Here is a 20,246-nt window from a genome sequence, read left to right on the forward strand (position 1 = left end):
CATATAAAAATGTTATTTCAGGTACAGATATTTTCTATTTCCTCTTTAGAATTTTGTAGATTGAAAAACCCTATGAAATACATAATTCATAAGTAATAAAGTGAAAAGGAAAACAGGGATGATACATTCTTAGGTGTCTAGAATATACAATCAAATATTTTCCCTTGCTGTATCATGCTGTACACAATATTTGCTTTACTATGCATCTCAAAATTCTAGTGCATTAAAATTTAAAGAAAATTCATATCCTATTCTTTATTTAGAAAATAGTATTGTAAAATAACATTTAATTTGGTGAAAAGCAAATGTTTTGTGATTTAAACCTGTTTATCATTATGGAATACTACACATCTCAAACCTGTTTACAGATAAGTTAAAAGTAGCATTTAAAAATTTAAAATATAATTCAGTAACCCATCCTACCATTTATTCAGCAATTATGGCTTAAAAAATAATGTTATCAGATATTTTACTTATCACCATGAAAAAGAATTAATGTATGATAAGGTAAACTTGTAAAAATACTAAACAAATTTTCACGTACACTGGAACAAATAGTTCTTAAAATAAAAGATTATGAAACAAAATAAATATTTAAAACTAAAACAGATACTAATTATGCCTTAAAAAAGTAAAATAAAAATTAATATAAAAGTATTAAATCATGTTTGACTATGCAGCAGAGAGGAGAATATAGCAATTATTACTGTTCTCTAAAGCACTCAATTTTATTACCATTTGATTTTGTCTATTTTCTGAAAAACAAAACAAAACAAAAACAACACAATAAAAAAGTTCAACTTCAAAAACTCTCAAATAAATTTCTTTATACAATCTCATCATTGTCTTTAGCTTTCTTTTGGCTTTCACACATACTGTTTATCTACTTTCAGTTCCATATGATGGTTCTGGATATTTAACTGTATATAAAAATGATGCATATGTAGAAGCTTAAATTTTGCCATGAGAAATATCTAATTTTGAAGTAATAAGCAAACATTGTACCATATATAAACTCTAGTAGAGCTGATCATATAGAATGGTGAGATACCAGCTATCATTTTATGAATTTTAAAATGTTTGTTCTTTCTTATATCAGAGCTTTATTTATAAATATATTATAATAATAACTGTGTTAGAGATTGGGATATTAAAGAAAAATTAGGCCTATGAAAGAACTACATATAGTGAGGTGTTAGTTACTGTTGAGTCTGACTCTTTGCAACCCCATGGACTGTAACCACCAGGCTTCTCTGTCCATGGAATTTTCCAAGCAAGAATACTGGAGTGGGTTGCCATTCCCTTCATCAGGGGATGTTCCCAACACAGGGATCGAACCCAGGTCTCCTGCACTGCAGGCACATTCTTCATCATCTGAGCCACCCGGGAAGCCCACATACAGTGAGGGAGAAACGAAATGTTTGTTTCACTATAGTCCAAAGAATTTCCAATCCAAATATTAATACACAGTTGTTAAAGTATTACTTATATAGCAAATGGTCTAAGTTGCTTCAGTTTTTTTTTTTTTTTTTTTTTTAGGAATAGTTTGTTTAATCAACGTAAGAACCCCATGGATAAAAATGTATTAATATCCCCCATTTAACTCATTTTAACCTCATAATATCTTATAAGATAGATGCTACTTAAATTCTCATGTTACAGATGAGAAACCTAAAGCTTAAAAAAACAGAATAACTTTCTTAAAATTCATTCAGGTTGAGAGTTGATGACCTTAACCTCTAATCATGATATGCTACTTCTCATTCAAATCCAAAATTGCCTACTAGAACATGTATTTCTTAGTTAAACTGAAAAGTTCATTAAATTGTTATAAAATGCATCCTGAAGATGATTTTTCTACTCATCCTTATCTCCTGAAGACCAAGTAGCATTTTCATCAAAATTAGCACAAACTGTTTGAATGTATGAAAAAGCTACAACAGATTCACATTCTAAATACTCACTGATAAAACAAAACAAAACAAAAAAGCAGCCAGAAAAAGGAATGGCACCCATGTTGCTCAGTTTTGTTGCTTTCCATTTTACTGTGGAAAAGGGTGTGAGTTATTTAGCTAACATTCAGAATTATGAACTTTTGCAAGCTAGAATCAGGTGGTATGTCTGATGGTTTTATTTTTAATATTAGTTGAAGGAAATCTCCAGCTTGATGCTTTTTATTACATCTGGAAAGAGGTCAGAATACTTACTGGAAAATCTGAAATAACCAAAAAAAATCTTTGGCAAATTTTAGGGTGGTATTAAGGTGGAGTATTTTTTCCGAGGCTATGACTCTGTGCACTTAGGAATTTAGCATATCTAAGAAGAGTATTCTCTAAATAGTGATGCAGACAAGGAACTGATGATCTTATTTTGTCAAGTCCCTGTTCCAAAGCCAGTGGGTCATGTGCAGAGTTGATAATCCCCTCAAAACTTGATAACTCTTATCTATTTATCAAAATAAGTGATCTTTAACTTTTCAAAGCAAGTTAAAAAAATAATCTCCATAACACTATACTTGGAATTTTAGAGGAAATTTTTGTGATATTTTTACAAAAAAAGCCAAGTTCACCTGAATGATTAAGATTGCAGATACTAGTTTTGACGCCTTTCTCAGCACGTATATATATCTGAGGTAGTTGATATACTCATGAGAAGCAGTTTTGTAAAATTTCTATAGACAAACCTGACTATTTAAACTGATATATGTTATACTTGAGGGGTTTCCCAGGTGGCTCAGGGGTAAAGAATCCACCTGCCAATGCAGGAAATGTGGGTTTGATCCCTGGGTCGGGAGGATACCCTGGAGGAGGAGATGGCAGCCCACTCCAGTATTCTTGCCTGGTAATCCCACGGACAGAGGAGCTTGGCAGGCTGCAATCCAGGAGCTTGCAGAGTTGAGCACAAGTGAGCAACCGAGCACATGCAGACACATTATACTTGCTACTACTCCTACTAAGTCACTTCAGTCGTGTCCAACTCTGTGCGACCCCATAGACGGCCCCCTACCAGGCTCCCCGCCCCCGGGATTCTCCAGGCAAGAACAATGGAGTGGGTTGTCATTTCCTTCCCCAATGCATGAAAGTGAAAAGTGGAAAGTAAAGTCGCTCAGTAGTGTCCGACTCAGCGACCCCACGGACTGCAGCCTACCAGGCTCCTCCGTCCATGGGATTTTCCAGGCAAGAGTACTGGAGTGGGTTGCCATTGCCTTCTCCACATTATACCTGAATAGCGCTAAATGTCTTGCTTCCTGTTTTAATTAATCCCTTTACATATTACTATTTTTGGACAATGAAGTTCAAATATCTCTACCATGAAACAGAATCTGTCACCTAGTAGGCAATAATTTTAAAGGCAGGTCTTGGATTCTCACTTTCTGCCTAAATTTTATAGCAAGGATAGCCTCTATGAAACATATGCAAGTTAACTAAATGCTTTATTGAATTTCTCAAGTGTGTTGTTTGCATATACAGTTTATGATATTAACCAAGCTTCTGTGTTAATGCTTTATCAAGGGTTAATGCTTTATCTTTCAGCCCATACGACTCATGAACAGAACAATTTATTTGGTGAAAGAATCACTGTATGCCTGTGCCAATACTATTTTTTAAATTAAGTGCCAGGAAACTAAGTGTAATTGATGCATTAGGGGAACCGTCCACATTTGGAAAAGAACTGGCTGGGCCATTAGTGGCATTTTATTCAGAATGGATTTTTTTTTTTTTCATCAAATGGGCATAAGATAGGAAAGACCTTTGATCAAGGGCATATTTTCCAAGTAACTTATCAGTTAGAATTATTTTCCTCTTTTTATTTTGGTCTGAGTAATATACTTCCTTGAATACTCTACAACTTATAAACCAATTTACCAGATAAAATCTTAGGGATTCTAGCTTATAAACAATTTCATTTCTGGAATTCTAACAACAGAAAAACGTGCTACTCACCAAAGGCCCAGGTGGCCCATCTTGGCCTGCAGCTCCAGGGAGACCTTGTTCTCCCTGTGGAAAAAGAAACATGACAGATTTTTTTAAATTAACAGAAGCAGACATATTATTTTTCTTTAATTTTGGTAATGCAAAAAGGAAAGAAAGAAAGCATCACCTATGGATTCCATCACATGGAGAACATCTACAAATATTGTGAGCAATGTTTGAGTCTTTTTACTTGCTGTTTGTATGTCTACATGCACATACACACACACTCACAGATAGACGATTGCGTGTATAAAAGTCTTACATCTTTAAGATCTTAGGGCTTAGCTTTCTAGTCTATCTTTATAATTTAGAATTTCATCATGTACTTATTAAATAAATGACATACTTAAATATTCTCAGGGGCTCTGGCTTTAATTATTACATACTATTTACCATATACAATAATTTATATAATAATGCTGACATAAATATTTTCATCCATCATTTTTCTTAGAAATAAGACATTATTTTCAAAATGGCAACTATCAGCACAGATGCTCACCACAGGGCCCGGGATGCCCCGAAGACCCTCTGGACCAGGCTTTCCAGCTGGTCCTTGAGGACCAACTGGGCCAGTTTTTCCTGGAGGACCCTCAGCTCCTGCTTCTCCCTGTTAGAAAATAAAATAAGTGGATGTATTACTAATGAAGATAGACATTTTATTATTTTATGAAAAGTACTGAAACATGTGTTGTCCAATATAGACATGAGATTTTCAAACATGATACCTATAGGGTGTGTTTTACCTTAGCACCTTTTTCACCTTGTCTTCCCTCTGCCCCTGCAGCTCCAGGAGGACCCTACAAACACAGAATTGCACTTAAAATACATATAGCATATAAAAAGAGTACAACTGAGATCTTATTTATAAATACCCCAATTTAATTAGTGAGAGTCTAATGAATTGTGATTTTCTATAGCAATTTAGCTTAAGAAACTGAGAAAACTCAAAACCCCTTTGATGTACAAATTTTAGAATATTAAGCACAAATGAAGCACAGATTGGTACATATAATCACATCACAATAATGTTAGGAAACAATAAAGATAAAAATTTTAAAGAAATATTAATGCTTAGTCACTCTTAGTGTGTTAAATACTCAGTTATCATTTATTATGTTGCATAGTTAGAAATTAATTGAGGGTTTCAGATTTGACTTCCATCATTATATGTGTTTTAGACTGGGTCCTTTCTTAATATCAGAAGATCCCTATGTTACACATTTTCATAAGATCATTTTCAAACTGGAATAGTAATAGTACAACATTTAAAATCTTGTTGGTCAACAGATACTGACTTTTTATTCTCTGACATTATAATTTAGTGGCATAAAAATAGTATGACTTTCACAAACCTAGTATTAGAGAAAACAGAAAAAAAATCTTCACATTCCATATGTCATCCAAAAGCTTAACAAGATATACTATTTGCATAACTTTTGTATAGCTGCATAGATTGCTATGGAGAAATGCTAATTAGTATTTCATAATGCATTATTTCATAATGTTCCTTCATACACACACACACACACAGACATAGTTTTCTATCTTTGTGAGGTAGGTATTGGTCTACCTATTTCTCTTCAGTTCTTTTTTATTAGCTATGTGACTTTTAACCAATTATTAGTATTTTTGAACTTGATTTCTTTCATCCTAAAATGTTCAGTTCAGTTCAGTTCAGTTCAGTCGCTCAGTAAGTGGTTGACTCTTTGCAACACCATGGACTGCAGCACGCCAGGCTTCCCTGTCCATCACCAACTCCCGGAGCATACTCAAACTGATGTCTATAGAGTCGGTGATGCCTAAAATATTATTAATAATAATTCTCTTGTTATAGAATTATTGTAAAATTTAAATGATCCAACACAAGAAGAAGTATTTTATGAACTTTCCAGTAGAGCAGTATCAAATACAGGTATGGAATCTGGTGTTTAAGAACCTAAAGCCTGGACTCAGACTTCCTAGATTCAAATCCTGGCTCTGCCATCAACTAGCTTTGTGATCTTTGGCCAGTTACTGTGAGTGATTCAGTTTACTTCTCTGCATAATGCGTATTATAATAGCAGCTATCTCCCAGCATCATCATGAGAATTCAATGAATTAATAAATTTAAAGGGTGTATAACAGTACCTGAGACATAAAAACACTACAAATATTAGTTATTCCTTTTATTATTACTAAAATGATTGGTTATTGTTATTCTATATAAATTCAATTAAAGTATTTACCAATATTTTTCACCCTGTTGGCAACTTAAGAATTGAGGCAAATAAAACTGACTTTCAAAATACATTTGCAAATATCATTTCAACAGATTATTTATTTCAGACTTTTCAGGTTTATAACACCTACAAAATATGAACTTCATCTTTTAAATTACTTATTTTAACTAGAAAATTGAAAGTCAACTGAAAAGATATTCTATAATATGATCCTGTACTATGTGGTCAGATCTTGAAATCTGACATTCAGGTTTCCTTCTTACATTTTCTTGGTCATCAGTGAAATATAAAACTTGACATTTCTAAACTTCACAACAAATAGGTAAAAAGGAATCATTTATATTATATAACTTCAATATAATAGTCAAGGTATAAAAGAAAACAAAAATTTTGGAAGCTAGAAATATGCTATAATTCCCACTGTATATAAATTTTGTTCTTATTCATTATATTTAGGCCATTGATATTTTCACTTATGGCATCTCTTAGAAATCTTTCAAATCAACACAAGCAGGGCATTTAGTTGACAGTCCCATCAGTAAGAGTGCTTCTGCCCTCTTGCTGTGGTGGGATAAACAATGTATATATTCCTAACAAATTCATTCTAAGACATAACAAATTTATGACTGGATTATAAAATATTTATTTCATTTCCACTAATTCATTGATATTTATTATGACTTAACAAACATTAAGACTCAACCTGAATCTTAATTGTGCTGAAAATTTTTACACAAGTTCAGACATAAGTATAGGAAGTTTAAAAAGAAAATTAATGATATCTAGGAAATTGTAGTATTTCATTTACCCCTAGAATTTCCTGCTTTTCATTTGTTTACTTAATTTTTGCTATGAATTGTGTTCAAAATCATCCGCTAAGATTGAGATTGGAGTTTGGGAAGAGTAGACGAGACAATAGTAATTGGTGGACTCAAGGCGAGGGAGGATGAATTTTTTCCAGATGCTTTATTAATATTCTACTGGTGAATAAATGCTAGCCTTTCATTTGGTCTTTAAAATTCACATTTAAAATGAGTATCAAGCACTTCATTAAATTCAGAGTTCGGTGAACTCATTTATCTCTGAGAGAGGCAACGAATATATCATCAGTAATTATTTTCTCAGTATTATCACTGTAGCTTCATCTATTATTAGACATTCCTTGTTCCTTGACCCCAAAATAAGAAATGTATAAATTCTGTAAGCAGTCTCTTGTTTACAAGTCAAGCAGTAATTTGTTAACAATAATATAGGCATTGAAACTTAAGTGTATCTTTTGAATTTCATACTATTTATGCAAGAGTACTTCTCCATAGAAGCATAAGCTTCAAATATTTCTTAGTGTTAAAGAGTTGAGTCATATTTTGGTGTGCAGATGGTAGCTAAACTCATTGTGATGATTATAGTATAGCGTATAAAATATCCAATCACTATGTTGTATAGTGAAACTAATATAATATTGTAAGTCAGTTATACATCAATTAAAAATATTGGCATGACGGCTAAAATATTAACTTATTCAAGTGTGAAAGTGTTAGTCTCTCAGTCCTGTCTGACTTTGTGACCCCAAGGACTGTAGCCTTTGCTGATGTAATTCTCCAGTCAAGAATACTTGGAGGGGGTTGCCATTTCCTTCTCTAGGGGATCTTCCCCACATAGGGATGGAATCTGGGTCTCCCACATTGCAGGCAGATTCTTTACCATCTGAGCCATCAGGGAAGGACATTGGGTAAAATAGCCATAATGACTATAATTCGGGGAATAGAAAAGAGATTCAATAAATAATGGGCTTTTCTTTATTCTGTGAAGATTTTACCTTACAATAGTGACATAAAGGTATTAACTTCGAGACTGAATTTACACCCATGAACTTTATAATACAGAAGATATATAAATATCCAGCTTTAGAAAAAGCAAGTCATCAGCAATCTAAAATATAACAGAATGTTGCATTTACTGCAAGGGGGAAAAGAAAATTTGAGTTTAAAAAGCCTAGAAAATTTAAACACATGTAAACTACAGCACAGCCACAAAATTGTGATTTAATAGAAAGTTTTTTCATCCCAAAAGGATTTCTTTCCTCTTTGAATGAATGCCTAACATCTATCCTGGTGGAAATCCACATTAAATGACTGGTCTGTTCTTTATCTCATTTTTCCTATTTTTCTCTTATTCTTTATATATATATATATATATATATATATATATATATATATATATATATATTAGATAAAACACGTTTATTTTTAAGAAAGACTAGAGTGAAAATGGATAATGTAATTTTTCTAAGAGGATAGGCAGTTTTCCTAAAAAAAGAAAACTAAACAATGTCTATGGATAAACTTGTTTTAGTCATTTCTTTCTAGATATCTGCATTAAACATAGAGGCAAGGACTTAAGGCAGTGAATTAGTTGCTGTACTATCATGAAGTAATGAGTGTTCTGATTGGAAAATGTCTCATAAAACATGATACAATAAAATAGGTTCTTGTAAATCAGTAATCACTGCTAAGCAAGATTTTTCTTGCTGTTAGAAAAATGGACTTCTCTGGTAGCTCAGCTGGTAAAGAATCCGCCTGCAATGCAGGAAACCTCAGTTCAATTCCTGGGTCAGGAAGATCCATTGGAGAAGGGATAGGCTACCCACTCCAGTATTCTTGGGCTTCCCTGGTGGCTCAATTGGTAAAGAATCCACCTGCAATGTGGGAGACCAGGGTTCGATCCCTGGGTTGGGAAGATCCCCTGGAGAAGGGAAAGGCTACCCACTCTAGTATTCTTGCTTGGAGAATCCCATTGACAGAGTAGCCTGATTGGCTACAGTCCATGGGATCGCAGAGTCAGAAATGACTGAGCAACTAACACTTTCATTTCACTTTCAAAATATATGATATAGTCCTTTCCACTATTCACTTTTTATAATATTATTCTTCAATTTACCCAATCTTCCATATATGCTGCAAATAATTAAAACTTTCTTAGATGCTAGAAATGTACTGTGTGTGCATGGAGAATATAAGAGAAAGAGTGAAACTCTAAGAAATTCACAAAGTTCAAAGAAAGAAGACAATATTAACAAATACAGTAGATTGTAAAACACAGGGAGATGAAATAGGTGTACGAGAAAGGTATACTGATCTACTTAGGCAATAGGATCGCTTTCCTAAGAACCTAATATCTGATCTCTTCCTTAGGGTAGGTAGATATGGAAAGGATGTTTCCTTACAACATTTTATCTTCTGACCATCCACATCCATGTATAAAGGCATAGGCTCATATATGTTATATATGAGCATATAAAGCTGGTTAAAATTTCCTCTATATTTCTATCAATTAATAATATCAGTTATTGCTTTAATTTTTGTCAATTTTCCTTTGGCAAAAATGAGATAAACTCCTTAAAATTCCATTTAGTATATGCATTTTCAAATCAGTTTACTCATCTGTAGATTTTTTTTTCAGTATAAGGGTTTTGAACTAGCTCTTGGTTTCAAACAGCTATAATGATAACTGGAGCATTAAAATCCAATGGCTTATTGATATAAACTGTAGTCTTCCAGTGCCTTAAGGAAATATATGTTTATTCTCAAGTATTAAAATGCATGACAGAAGGTACATGTACCACAAATGGAAACTTAATTTTCCTACCTGTTCAATAACTGTTAGAATGATGCTTCTTAATATCACTGCTACTCACAACATTCCAATCAATATTCTATCAGGAAAGTTTATTATCATTTATTTGTAACATTCCCTCAAGGGAAGTAAAATAGTTTTCAACACATTTCTATTCATTGTTATTTCTGCTATGAGATGTTATAGCAAAATTGTTACTGATCTACTTTTGTGTTGCGTCCAATGTAGGGAAACAAAGGATAAGAGAAATATTAATTTCCACAAATTACATACAAAGCTTACTTAAAATTATACTTTCCAGATGAACTAAAGGGAAATAAATGGTAAGGAAATTCCATATTCAATTAAGTCATAAGTATATAGATCAGATATTATAATTATTGTAGAGGACTATTTTTGCTGTTTCCACAAGGGTGATTTTAGATGCTTTTGAACTGTGGTGTTGGAGAAGACTCTTGAGAGTCTCTTGAACTGCAAGGAGATTCAACCAGTCTATCCTAAAGGACATCAGTTCTGGGTGCTCATTGGAAGGACTGATGTTGAAGCTGAAACTTCAACACTTTGGCCACCTGATGCAAAGAGCTGACTCATTTGAAAAGACTCTGATGCTGTGAAAGATTGAGGGCAGGAGAAGGGGATGACAGAGGATGAGATGGTTGGATGGCATCACCGACTCAATGCACATGGGTTTGGGTGGACTCTGGCAGCTGGTGATGGACAGGGAGGCCTGGTGTGCTGCGGTTCACGGGGTCGCAAAGAGTTGGACACCACTGAGCAACTGAACTGAACTGAATTTTAAACTGATTCTTGCATCAGAGACAATACTGCCTGCTGGCTGAATGCAAAAGCTAGCGAAGGCAGAGTTCTACCCACTCCAGTATTCTGGCCTGGAGAATTCCATGGACTGTATAGTCCATGCGGTCACAAAGAGTTGAACATGGCTGAATGACTTTCGCTTCACGTATCCCTTCAGGCTCAGGAGTTTGTGTTCCTTCAGTACATAAACAAGGTGACTTCACAGACATACAGCAAAGTTCCCAAGTACTTCCTTTGTATATTTCTCAAACTAGGTCTAAATCCCTGTTGCTTAGTAAATCCATGTTATTGAAGTTATATGCAGTCATCATGAATTTAATGCTCTGTTTTCTGGCAGTAGTTCTCATAGGAAATTCCTTTACAGTTTATGTTACATGATTTTATATGTATTTACATCAAATAAATAAATAATACAAATATGTATCCACCTCAACAGAATAACAGTATTCAATATTTTTAAAATGTAATTAATTATGAAGTTATAAACTCATTGCTAATGAACTTTATGTCAATTTACAGAACTCAGAAATTAGAAGAAAATGTCTATCTTATCTGTACATTTTAATTAACATGCTTGTTTCATTTATAAATGATGCTGTAATTTAAAACTTGTATTTAACTCCTTAGGAACAACATTCACTCTTTGAACTCTTGATAAATCCAGATATTAGATGTGATGATTTAAATATACATTTATTAATTTAATTTCACGCCAGCATTGAATATTATTTTGCCCACTTTATAAATGAGAAAACTGAGACTCAAAGAAATTAATTTATTCTAAGTTATATTTCTGGTCTTCCCAGGTGGTGCTAGTGGTAAAGAACCTGCCTGCTAATGCAGGAGACTTAAGAGATGGGGTTTAATCTCTGGGTCAGGAAGATCCCCTGGAGAAGGTCATGGCAACCCACTCCAATATTCTTGCCTAGAGAATCCATGGACAGAGGACTCTGGCAGGCTACAGTCTATAGGGTCACAAAGGGTCGAACACAACTGAATGATTGAGAATGTATGTAAGAATAATAGCCCAATGGTTGTTTTGAGATATATTTCTTTTTCTATCAAGATTATGCTTTTAGCCTGATAACAAAAAGAAAACAAGCAAACAAATAAAATAATAATAATTATGAGAAAGAAAAGGAGGAAGAGGAGGAGAAAAGTTAAAACAGGCACTTGGTCAGTGGGATAAAACTGTATTCAAAGACAATATTTACTACAAACTAAGTTCATTCTGGCAGAGAAGTGTTTGGTTGTAAATATTGACTCAAATTTATATCCTGAGTGCATGATAAGTCACTTCAGTTGTGTCTGACTTTTTGCAGTCCCACAGACTGTAGCCTGCCAGGCTCCTCTGATCCTGAGAGATGGATTTAAAACCTGTTCATACTCTGTGTATAGGAAGATGTATAGTATGAATACTTCCTAATATAAAGCTACCATTGGAAAACAAGTGTGGCCCCAGTTGCTCTGTGCTTTTGAATTACTGACGAGGAAATGAGACTATGAAACACATTTTAATGTTTGCCACATATTTTGTTCATGGATAGGTTAAAAAATAGACTAAAGAAGGTGAAGGAGAGCACTGGATATTGATAGAAGAGCTGCAAGAGGCAGGTCTACAGGATTGTTTTATTATAAAAACAGTATAATAATAGGGAAAAGGCAATAAAACAAATCTCCTAGGTTCCCTTGTAGCCAATATTTTGAATAAGATTTTTATATTTCACTATAGTTCTTTTTTTTTTTTAAATATAGCCATTATTTCCAAATCAGAGTAGTCTGACAGTGTAAAGCAATCTAATATGCTGATTTCTGAGCTCATACTATTGATACTATAATAAGGTTTCTATAATTCTTTCAAGAAGCATTGGACTTCAGATAACAGCATGAGCTGAAGTGCAGGGTATCAGAGCAGAGTCTTTTAAAAAGCCTGTGACATTTTTACAGAGGAGGAGATTTAAGCACAGAGAAGTGTAAAACTACTTTTCACGGTGACAGATTAAACCTGTCAATTAAAGTGTGTTCTACATTAATAATTATTTTGACAAATTCAGGAAATTATTCTCTAGGACTTATATATTTCAGTACCATTATAATGTTGCCTACAGCTTATATATATTATATAAATTTATACACAGAATGGATAATTAGTAGATATTTCAAATAAAGAATTTTTAAAACTTACTCTTTTACCAGGAGGACCTGGTGGGCCAGCCTCACCAGATGGGCCAGGAGGACCCTATAAAATGTGAAAAAATATCTTTTTAGCAATTTTATGGGTATTATTTTATGGCTTCCAGCACTGTTCAAAATCTGGACTGAAACCAACATGCTTTTTTCATTTCTCCACATCTATTTCCTGGAATATCTCATCCTTATTTCAGATACTTAAACTTCCTCCAGATATCTATAATTACAACCAGTAAATTTATATGGAAAACTTCTTCATATAAATAGAAGAAAAAAGTGGAATTGAATTCCTTCTATTTAAAACTGTTTTTTAAGTGCTAATTTATTCTGAAAAATATCCAGTTGATATACTAATTAATAGAATCATGTGGTTAATAATTCAATTCATATCACATACATCTGTGAACTATGAATCTATATCTCTAATTTTATCTTGTGCAACACTACCCTTTTTTATGCAAAGGAGAACACAACATGCTGGGATATGACCCACAAGTCTTATTCACACAGAATAAGCCTATATATCTTTGACTGCAAACACCCAGCGGATATGACTCTAGAGACAAAGTTATGTTCAGAGTGCAGTTTGTCTTTCATTCCTAGTTAAGTAAGCACCCTCCTTACTTCCTCCTTAAATAACCACATGTGGCCGAAGCCTCCTGCTGTATTTCCCAAATTAAAAAATTTAAAAAATAGTCCAGTAATGCTGAGTTCTTTTAGGTTAGAAATTGAAGTAATTCATCCTAATAATAGGCTGATAACTGTTTTCTTCATTTAAGTCTCACTTGTGAGTTTAAAATGATTTTCCATTTAACACAACTGGAGAGATAGCTGAATGTGATCTGGTGTGACAAAATCACTATTATGATACAGCTTTAGTTTTTATTATGAAGACTGTGCTTCTATTTCTTAAACTACATCAAGTAAGAAACATTCCATGGAAGACTGACATTAAACTGGAGTTCAAATATAACTGATAATTCATTAAGAAAAATATGTATACATTTAGCTATGCTTTTCAGAGCCTGATTACTTCTTTTAAATATCTTGAGACTCTGCAGAGGCTAAATAAAATAGTGTGCTTACTTACCGGTTGTCCAGGATCTCCATCTTCACCCTTGTCACCACCAACACCATCTTGACCCTATAATCAGCAAAAGAAAATGAACCCAGGTATTTCTCAATATTAACTCACTTTTATCAGGAAAAAAAAAGCTATGATGTACCAGCTTAGTCCTTAAGATAAATTATTACCTGATAGACAAGAGTATCATTATATTCTTTCAGTTGTTTTTTTTTAAGAATTATAGAATCTCTTACCATAAAATTTATGAAATTTCTCTCATGTTAAATTAAAAAATATATAGTGTGCTCTGAATATAAGGAAAGGGGAAGATATAATTATTATACAAGAAGAGTGCATCCTTTAACTATGAACAAATATGATGCAGTTTGAGATATTTCGATTTTAAAACAGACCGAGGTAAAAGCAGAACTCCTATAATTTTGAAATAAAAGTAATGCTGCTCAGTTCCGTTCAGTTCAGTTGCTCAGTCATGTCTGACTCTTTGCTGCTACTCAGATAATTAATATGTACAACACAACAAACTCTGGAACAGTAACCCAATGAAGAGATAATAATAATCATGCAACGCAAGTCAAATAATCTTCAAATATACAAATTTTTGTTCTGCTACACGTGGCTACAGTTTACATCTTTCTTTTCTTCCTAATTCTGAGGATCCACTGAAGTAATTAAGGCTTTTCTTTAATTATTAACTGGGAAGATTCCTCACGAAAATAATTCCTTTGTTTTCTCATGATACTTACTGCAGGGCCAGGCTCACCAGGAGGACCAGGATCTCCAGGAAAACCAACAGGACCCTAAGATAATGTTTTAAAAGGAAATAATGAAAAATAGTTTCATATAAAGTCGTGATATTCTGAAGTTTAAGAGGTAAAAGTCATGGCGAAACCATATAAAATATCTTTCTTCTGCTAGAAACTTTTTTTAAAATGGTATGAATTGAGAATGCTTATGAATATATAAAACGAAGGAAAGTTAACTTCACCAACTATGGGCCAAAGTCTCATGATTTCTAGTCTTACTATGAAAAGTTTCAAGGAGCTTTGCCATAGATGTCACTTTGAAGAGGACCGAGGTCACTCACCGGATTACCCTTAGGGCCATCATCACCTGGCGGTCCCTTAGCACCAGGAGGTCCAGCAGCACCCGGTGGACCAGCTTCTCCTTTCTCTCCTCTTTCTCCTTTGGGACCCTACACAACAAAGAAAAACACCTGATTCTCTTACAAGTTTTAAAACAGCTTCTTAACCTCAGCATATTAGGTCAGGCACTTCTCTGTTGTGGGAGCCTGTCTCCTGCATTGCAAGATGTTTACCACCATCCAGGTGCCTATTACATAGATGCCAGCACTTATCGTTGCTCCAAGAGTGACAACCAAAAATGTCTCAAAACATGGCCAAATGTTTTCTGGAAGTCAAGGTCACCCTCAGTTTAAACCAATCTAAGTTAGAATAGTACAATCCATAATCACTTGATGTAGCAGGGTTTGTTCATTTCTTTTGTGGATAGTCCACCAAAGATATGTGCAATAAATATCTTACAGTTATTAATGTTCTAAGTTGGCACATGTAATATTTGTTAAATTTCCGTGTGAGTCAAAAATATGCAGAGGACAGGCAAAATTATTAAATAAAAAGGCTCTGCATTTGTGATGATTCTTAATGGACTGGAAAGGGAAACCAAGTAACTGAATTGCATCTAGGAGTTAAGTTCCATGTTTAAAATACTCTGAAAGAAATATCTTATCCCTAAAACACTATATTGACAATAAGCCAGCACTTACACCTGTGCCTGCTTCTCCAGGAGGCCCAGGGTTCCCTGCTTCTCCAGGTTCACCCTATAAAGAACAGAAATGAGTTATCCGAACACAGAAACGATGTTTTGCATTTGTAAAATTGCCTTCAATGATGACCATGACACTTTAAACTAGCCCTTAACTCATTATATTGTTTAAAAAGCAGGGACAACTTTGATAAAAAGAAGGAACTTTTTCTATTGCTGACCTTAATACTTTTATTTCTCAACTGGGGAGATATTAATAGAACTGAATATGCTGGATGCTACAATTCTCATCAGTTAGTTAAGAGCCAGAACATTAAGCCAAGTTACCACCAAAACACACAAAACAGACATTCACGTTTCCTAAAAACTGTGTATTGTGTTGCATCAATATTCACATTACAATTAAGCTTATGGATTAAACAATTTAAAATGTTTTCTTTTTAAAATATTAATTTGCTCTAATCAAACAATTTGGTAGCATTTTGATAATCCTATCAAATTAGTTAGTAGAGGTCTGAAGAGGTATAAAGTAGAGCTATAAATAAATACAAAAAGACTATTTGTAAGATGCACATTGATACTTAGATACTAATTAAAATTTCTTTTTTTGAGTCTCTCTCTATATATATATATAAATATACATATTATGTTAAGTCACTAGGTCATGACTGACCCTTTTGCAATCCCATGGACTATAGCCTGCCAAGCTCCTCTATCCATGTAATTCTCCAGGAAAGAATGCTGGAGTGGGTTGCCATTTCCCTCTCCTGTGTGTGTGTGTGTGTGTGTGTGTATACATTTCCTTCTCCAATATATATACTTCTCCAATATATATAGGCAGTTTTTATGATTTCCATATATAGATATGGATGGCTATTTTCTGACTCAGTGGAATAATAAATAATCCTCCTAGACTAATAGGTTTTCTCTTGTGAAAGTCTGTTACTAACTCTTCATACTTAGAAATGCATAAAGACACAATATTCTGTTCAAGTAATCATTCAAGTGAAGTAATAGAGTACATTGATGTGCCATGAATGTTTCTAACAAAACCTGTTGTACTAGAAACTCTGAAGTAAAAATTATTCTAATTAAAAAAAAATGAGGCCTGAATTTCCTTTAATTTTTATTTTTTTTTATTTTTATTTTTTTTTTTAGTTTTTTATTTTTTAAATTTTAAAATCTTTAATTCTTACATGCATTCCCAAACATGAACCCCCCTCCCACCTCCCTCCCCATAACATCTTTCTGGGTCATCCCCATGCACCAGCCCCAAGCATGCTGCATCCTGCGTCAGACATAGACTGGGGATTCAATTCACATGATAGTATACATGTTAGAATGTCATTCTCCCAAATCATCCCACCCTCTCCCTCTCCCTCTGAGTCCAAAAGTCCGTTATACACATCTGTGTCTTTTTTGCTGTCTTGCATACAGGGTCGTCATTGCCATCTTCCTAAATTCCATATATATGTGTTAGTATACTGTATTGGTGTTTTTCTTTCTGGCTTACTTCACTCTGTATAATCGGCTCCAGTTTCATCCATCTCATCAGAACTGATTCAAATGAATTCTTTTTAATGGCTGAGTAATACTCCATTGTGTATATGTACCACAGCTTTCTTATCCATTCATCTGCTGATGGACATCTAGGTTGTTTCCATGTCCTGGCTATTATAAACAGTGCTGCGATGAACACTGGGGTACATGTGTCTCTTTCAATTCTGGTTTCCTCGGTGTGTATGCCCAGCAGTGGGATTGCTGGGTCATAAGGTAGTTCTATTTGCAATTTTTTAAGGAATCTCCATACTGTTCTCCATAGTGGCTGTACTAGTTTGCATTCCCACCAACAGTGTAGGAGGGTTCCCTTTTCTCCACACCCTCTCCAGCATTTATTGCTTGCAGATTTTTGGATCGCAGCCATTCTGACTGGTGTGAAGTGGTATCTCATTGTGGTTTTGATTTGCATTTCTCTAATAATGAGTGATGTTGAGCATCTTTTCATGTGTTTGTTAGCCATCCGTATGTCTTCTTTGGAGAAATGTCTATTTAGTTCTTTGGCCCATTTTTTGATTGGGTCGTTTATTTTTCTGGAGTTGAGCTGCATAAGTTGCTTGTATATTTTTGAGATTAGTTGTTTGTCAGTTGCTTCATTTGCTATTATTTTCTCCCATTCAGAAGGCTGTCTTTTCACCTTGCTTATATTTTCCTTTGTTGTGCAGAAGCTTTTAATTTTAACTAGATCCCATTTGTTTATTTTTGCTTTTATTTCCAGAATTCTGGGAGGTGGATCATAGAGGATCCTGCTGTGATTTATGTCGGAGAGTGTTTTGCCTATGTTCTCCTCTAGGAGTTTTATAGTTTCTGATCTTACATTTAGATCTTTAATCCATTTTGAGTTTATTTTTGTGTGCGGTGTTAGAAAGTGATCTAGTTTCATTCTTTTACAAGTGGTTGACCAGTTTTCCCAGCACCACTTGTTAAAGAGATTGTCTTTACTCCATTGTATATTCTTGCCTCCTTTGTCAAAGATAAGGTGTCCATATGTGTGTGGATTTATCTCTGGGCTTTCTCTTTTGTTCCATTGATCTATATGTCTGTCTTTGTGCCAGTACCATACTGTCTTGATGACTGTGGCTTTGTAGTAGAGCCTGAAGTCAGGCAAGTTGATTCCTCCAGTTCCATTCTTCTTTCTCAAGATTGCTTTGGCTACTCGAGGTTTTTTGTATTTCCATACAAATCTTGAAATTATTTGTTCTAGTTCTGTGAAAAATGTGGCTGGTAGCTTGATAGGGATTGCATTGAATTTGTAAATTGCTTTGGGTAGTATACTCATTTTCACTATATTGATTCTTCCAATCCATGAACATGGTATATTTCTCCATCTATTAGTGTCCTCTTTGATTTCTTTCATCAGTGTTTTATAGTTTTCTATATATAGGTCTTTAGTTTCTTTAGGTAGATATATTCCTAAGTATTTTATTCTTTTCGTTGCAATGGTGAATGGAATTGTTTCCTTAATTTCTTTTTCTACTTTCTCATTATTTGTGTATAGGAATGCAAGGGATTTCTGTGTGTTGATTTTATATCCTGCAACTTTACTATATTCATTGATTAGTTCTAGTAATTTTCTGGTGGAGTCTTTAGGGTTTTCCATGTAGAGGATCATGTCATCTGCAAACAGTGAGAGTTTTACTTCTTCTTTTCCAATTTGGATTCCTTTTATTTCTTTTTCTGCTCTGATTGCTGTGGCCAAAACTTCCAGAACTATGTTGAATAGTAGCGGTGAAAGTGGACACCCTTGTCTTGTTCCTGACTTTAGGGGAAATGCTTTCAATTTTTCACCATTGAGGATAATGTTTGCTGTGGGTTTGTCATCGATAGCTTTTATTATGTTGAGGTATGTTCCTTCTATTCCTGCTTTCTGGAGAGTTTTTATCATAAATGGATGTTGAATTTTGTCAAAGGCCTTCTCTGCATCTATTGAGATAATCATATGGTTTTTATTTTTCAATTTGTTAATGTGGTGAATTACATTGATTGATTTGCGGATATTGAAGAATCCTTGCATCCCTGGGATAAAGCCCACTTGGTCATGGTGTATGATCTTTTTAATGTGTTGTTGGATTCTGATTGCTAGAATTTTGTTCAGGATTTTTGCATCTATGTTCATCAGAGATATTGGCCTGTAGTTTTCTTTTTTTGTGACATCTTTGTCAGGTTTTGGTATTAGGGTGATGGTGGCCTCATAGAATGAGTTTGGAAGTTTACCTTCCTCTGCAATTTTCTGGAAGAGTTTGAGGAGGATAGGTGTTAGCTCTTCTCGAAATTTTTGGTAGAATTCAGCTGTGAAGCCGTCTGGACCTGGGCTTTTGTTTGCTGGAAGATTTCTGATTACTGTATCAATTTCCGTGCTTGTGATGGGTCTGTTAAGATTTTCTATTTCTTCCTGGTTCAGTTTTGGAAAATTGTACTTTTCTAAGAATTTGTCCATTTCTTCCACGTTGTCCATTTTATTGGCATACAACTGCTGATAGTAGTCTCTTATGATCCTTTGTATTTCTGTGTTGTCTGTTGTGATCTCTCCATTTTCATTTCTAATTTTATTGATTTGATTTTTCTCTTTGCTTCTTGATGAGTCTGGCTAATGGTTTGTCAATTTTATTTATCCTTTCAAAGAACCAGCTTTTGGCTTTGTTGATTTTTGCTATGGTCTCTTTTGTTTCTTTTGCATTTATTTCTGCCCTAATTTTTAAGATTTCTTTCCTTCTACTAACTCTGGGGTTCTCCAACTCTTCCTTTTCTAGTTGCTTTAGTTGTAGAGTTAGGTTATTTATTTGACTTTTTTCTTGTTTCTTGAGGTATGCCTGTATTGCTATGAACTTTCCTCTTAGCACTGCTTTTATAGTGTCCCACAGGTTTTGGGTTGTTGTGTTTTCATTTTCATTAGTTTCTATGCATATTTTGATTTCTTTTTTGATTTCTTCTGTGATTTGTTGGTTATTCAGAAGTGTGTTGTTCAACCTCCATATGTTGGAATTT

At 34.1% G+C, this 20,246-nt stretch overlaps 1 protein-coding gene across 1 annotated transcript in view; it reads right to left on the minus strand.

Moving 5' to 3' along the window:
* Positions 1–20,246, minus strand: part of COL11A1 (collagen type XI alpha 1 chain) — a 231,805-nt gene that overhangs the window by 18,690 nt on the left and 192,869 nt on the right. The window contains exons 50-57 of the mRNA XM_069599057.1: positions 15,706–15,759; positions 15,007–15,114; positions 14,666–14,719; positions 13,926–13,979; positions 12,831–12,884; positions 4,721–4,774; positions 4,477–4,584; positions 3,945–3,998 (exon numbers count right to left, since the gene is read on the minus strand). Coding sequence (XP_069455158.1) covers positions 3,945–3,998; positions 4,477–4,584; positions 4,721–4,774; positions 12,831–12,884; positions 13,926–13,979; positions 14,666–14,719; positions 15,007–15,114; positions 15,706–15,759 — 540 coding nt within the window. The remainder of the gene's footprint in view (positions 1–3,944; positions 3,999–4,476; positions 4,585–4,720; positions 4,775–12,830; positions 12,885–13,925; positions 13,980–14,665; positions 14,720–15,006; positions 15,115–15,705; positions 15,760–20,246) is intronic.

The sequence above is a fragment of the Ovis canadensis genome, chromosome 1, assembly GCF_042477335.2.
Source record: "Ovis canadensis isolate MfBH-ARS-UI-01 breed Bighorn chromosome 1, ARS-UI_OviCan_v2, whole genome shotgun sequence".
In the NCBI taxonomy this organism is placed as follows: domain Eukaryota; kingdom Metazoa; phylum Chordata; class Mammalia; order Artiodactyla; family Bovidae; genus Ovis; species Ovis canadensis.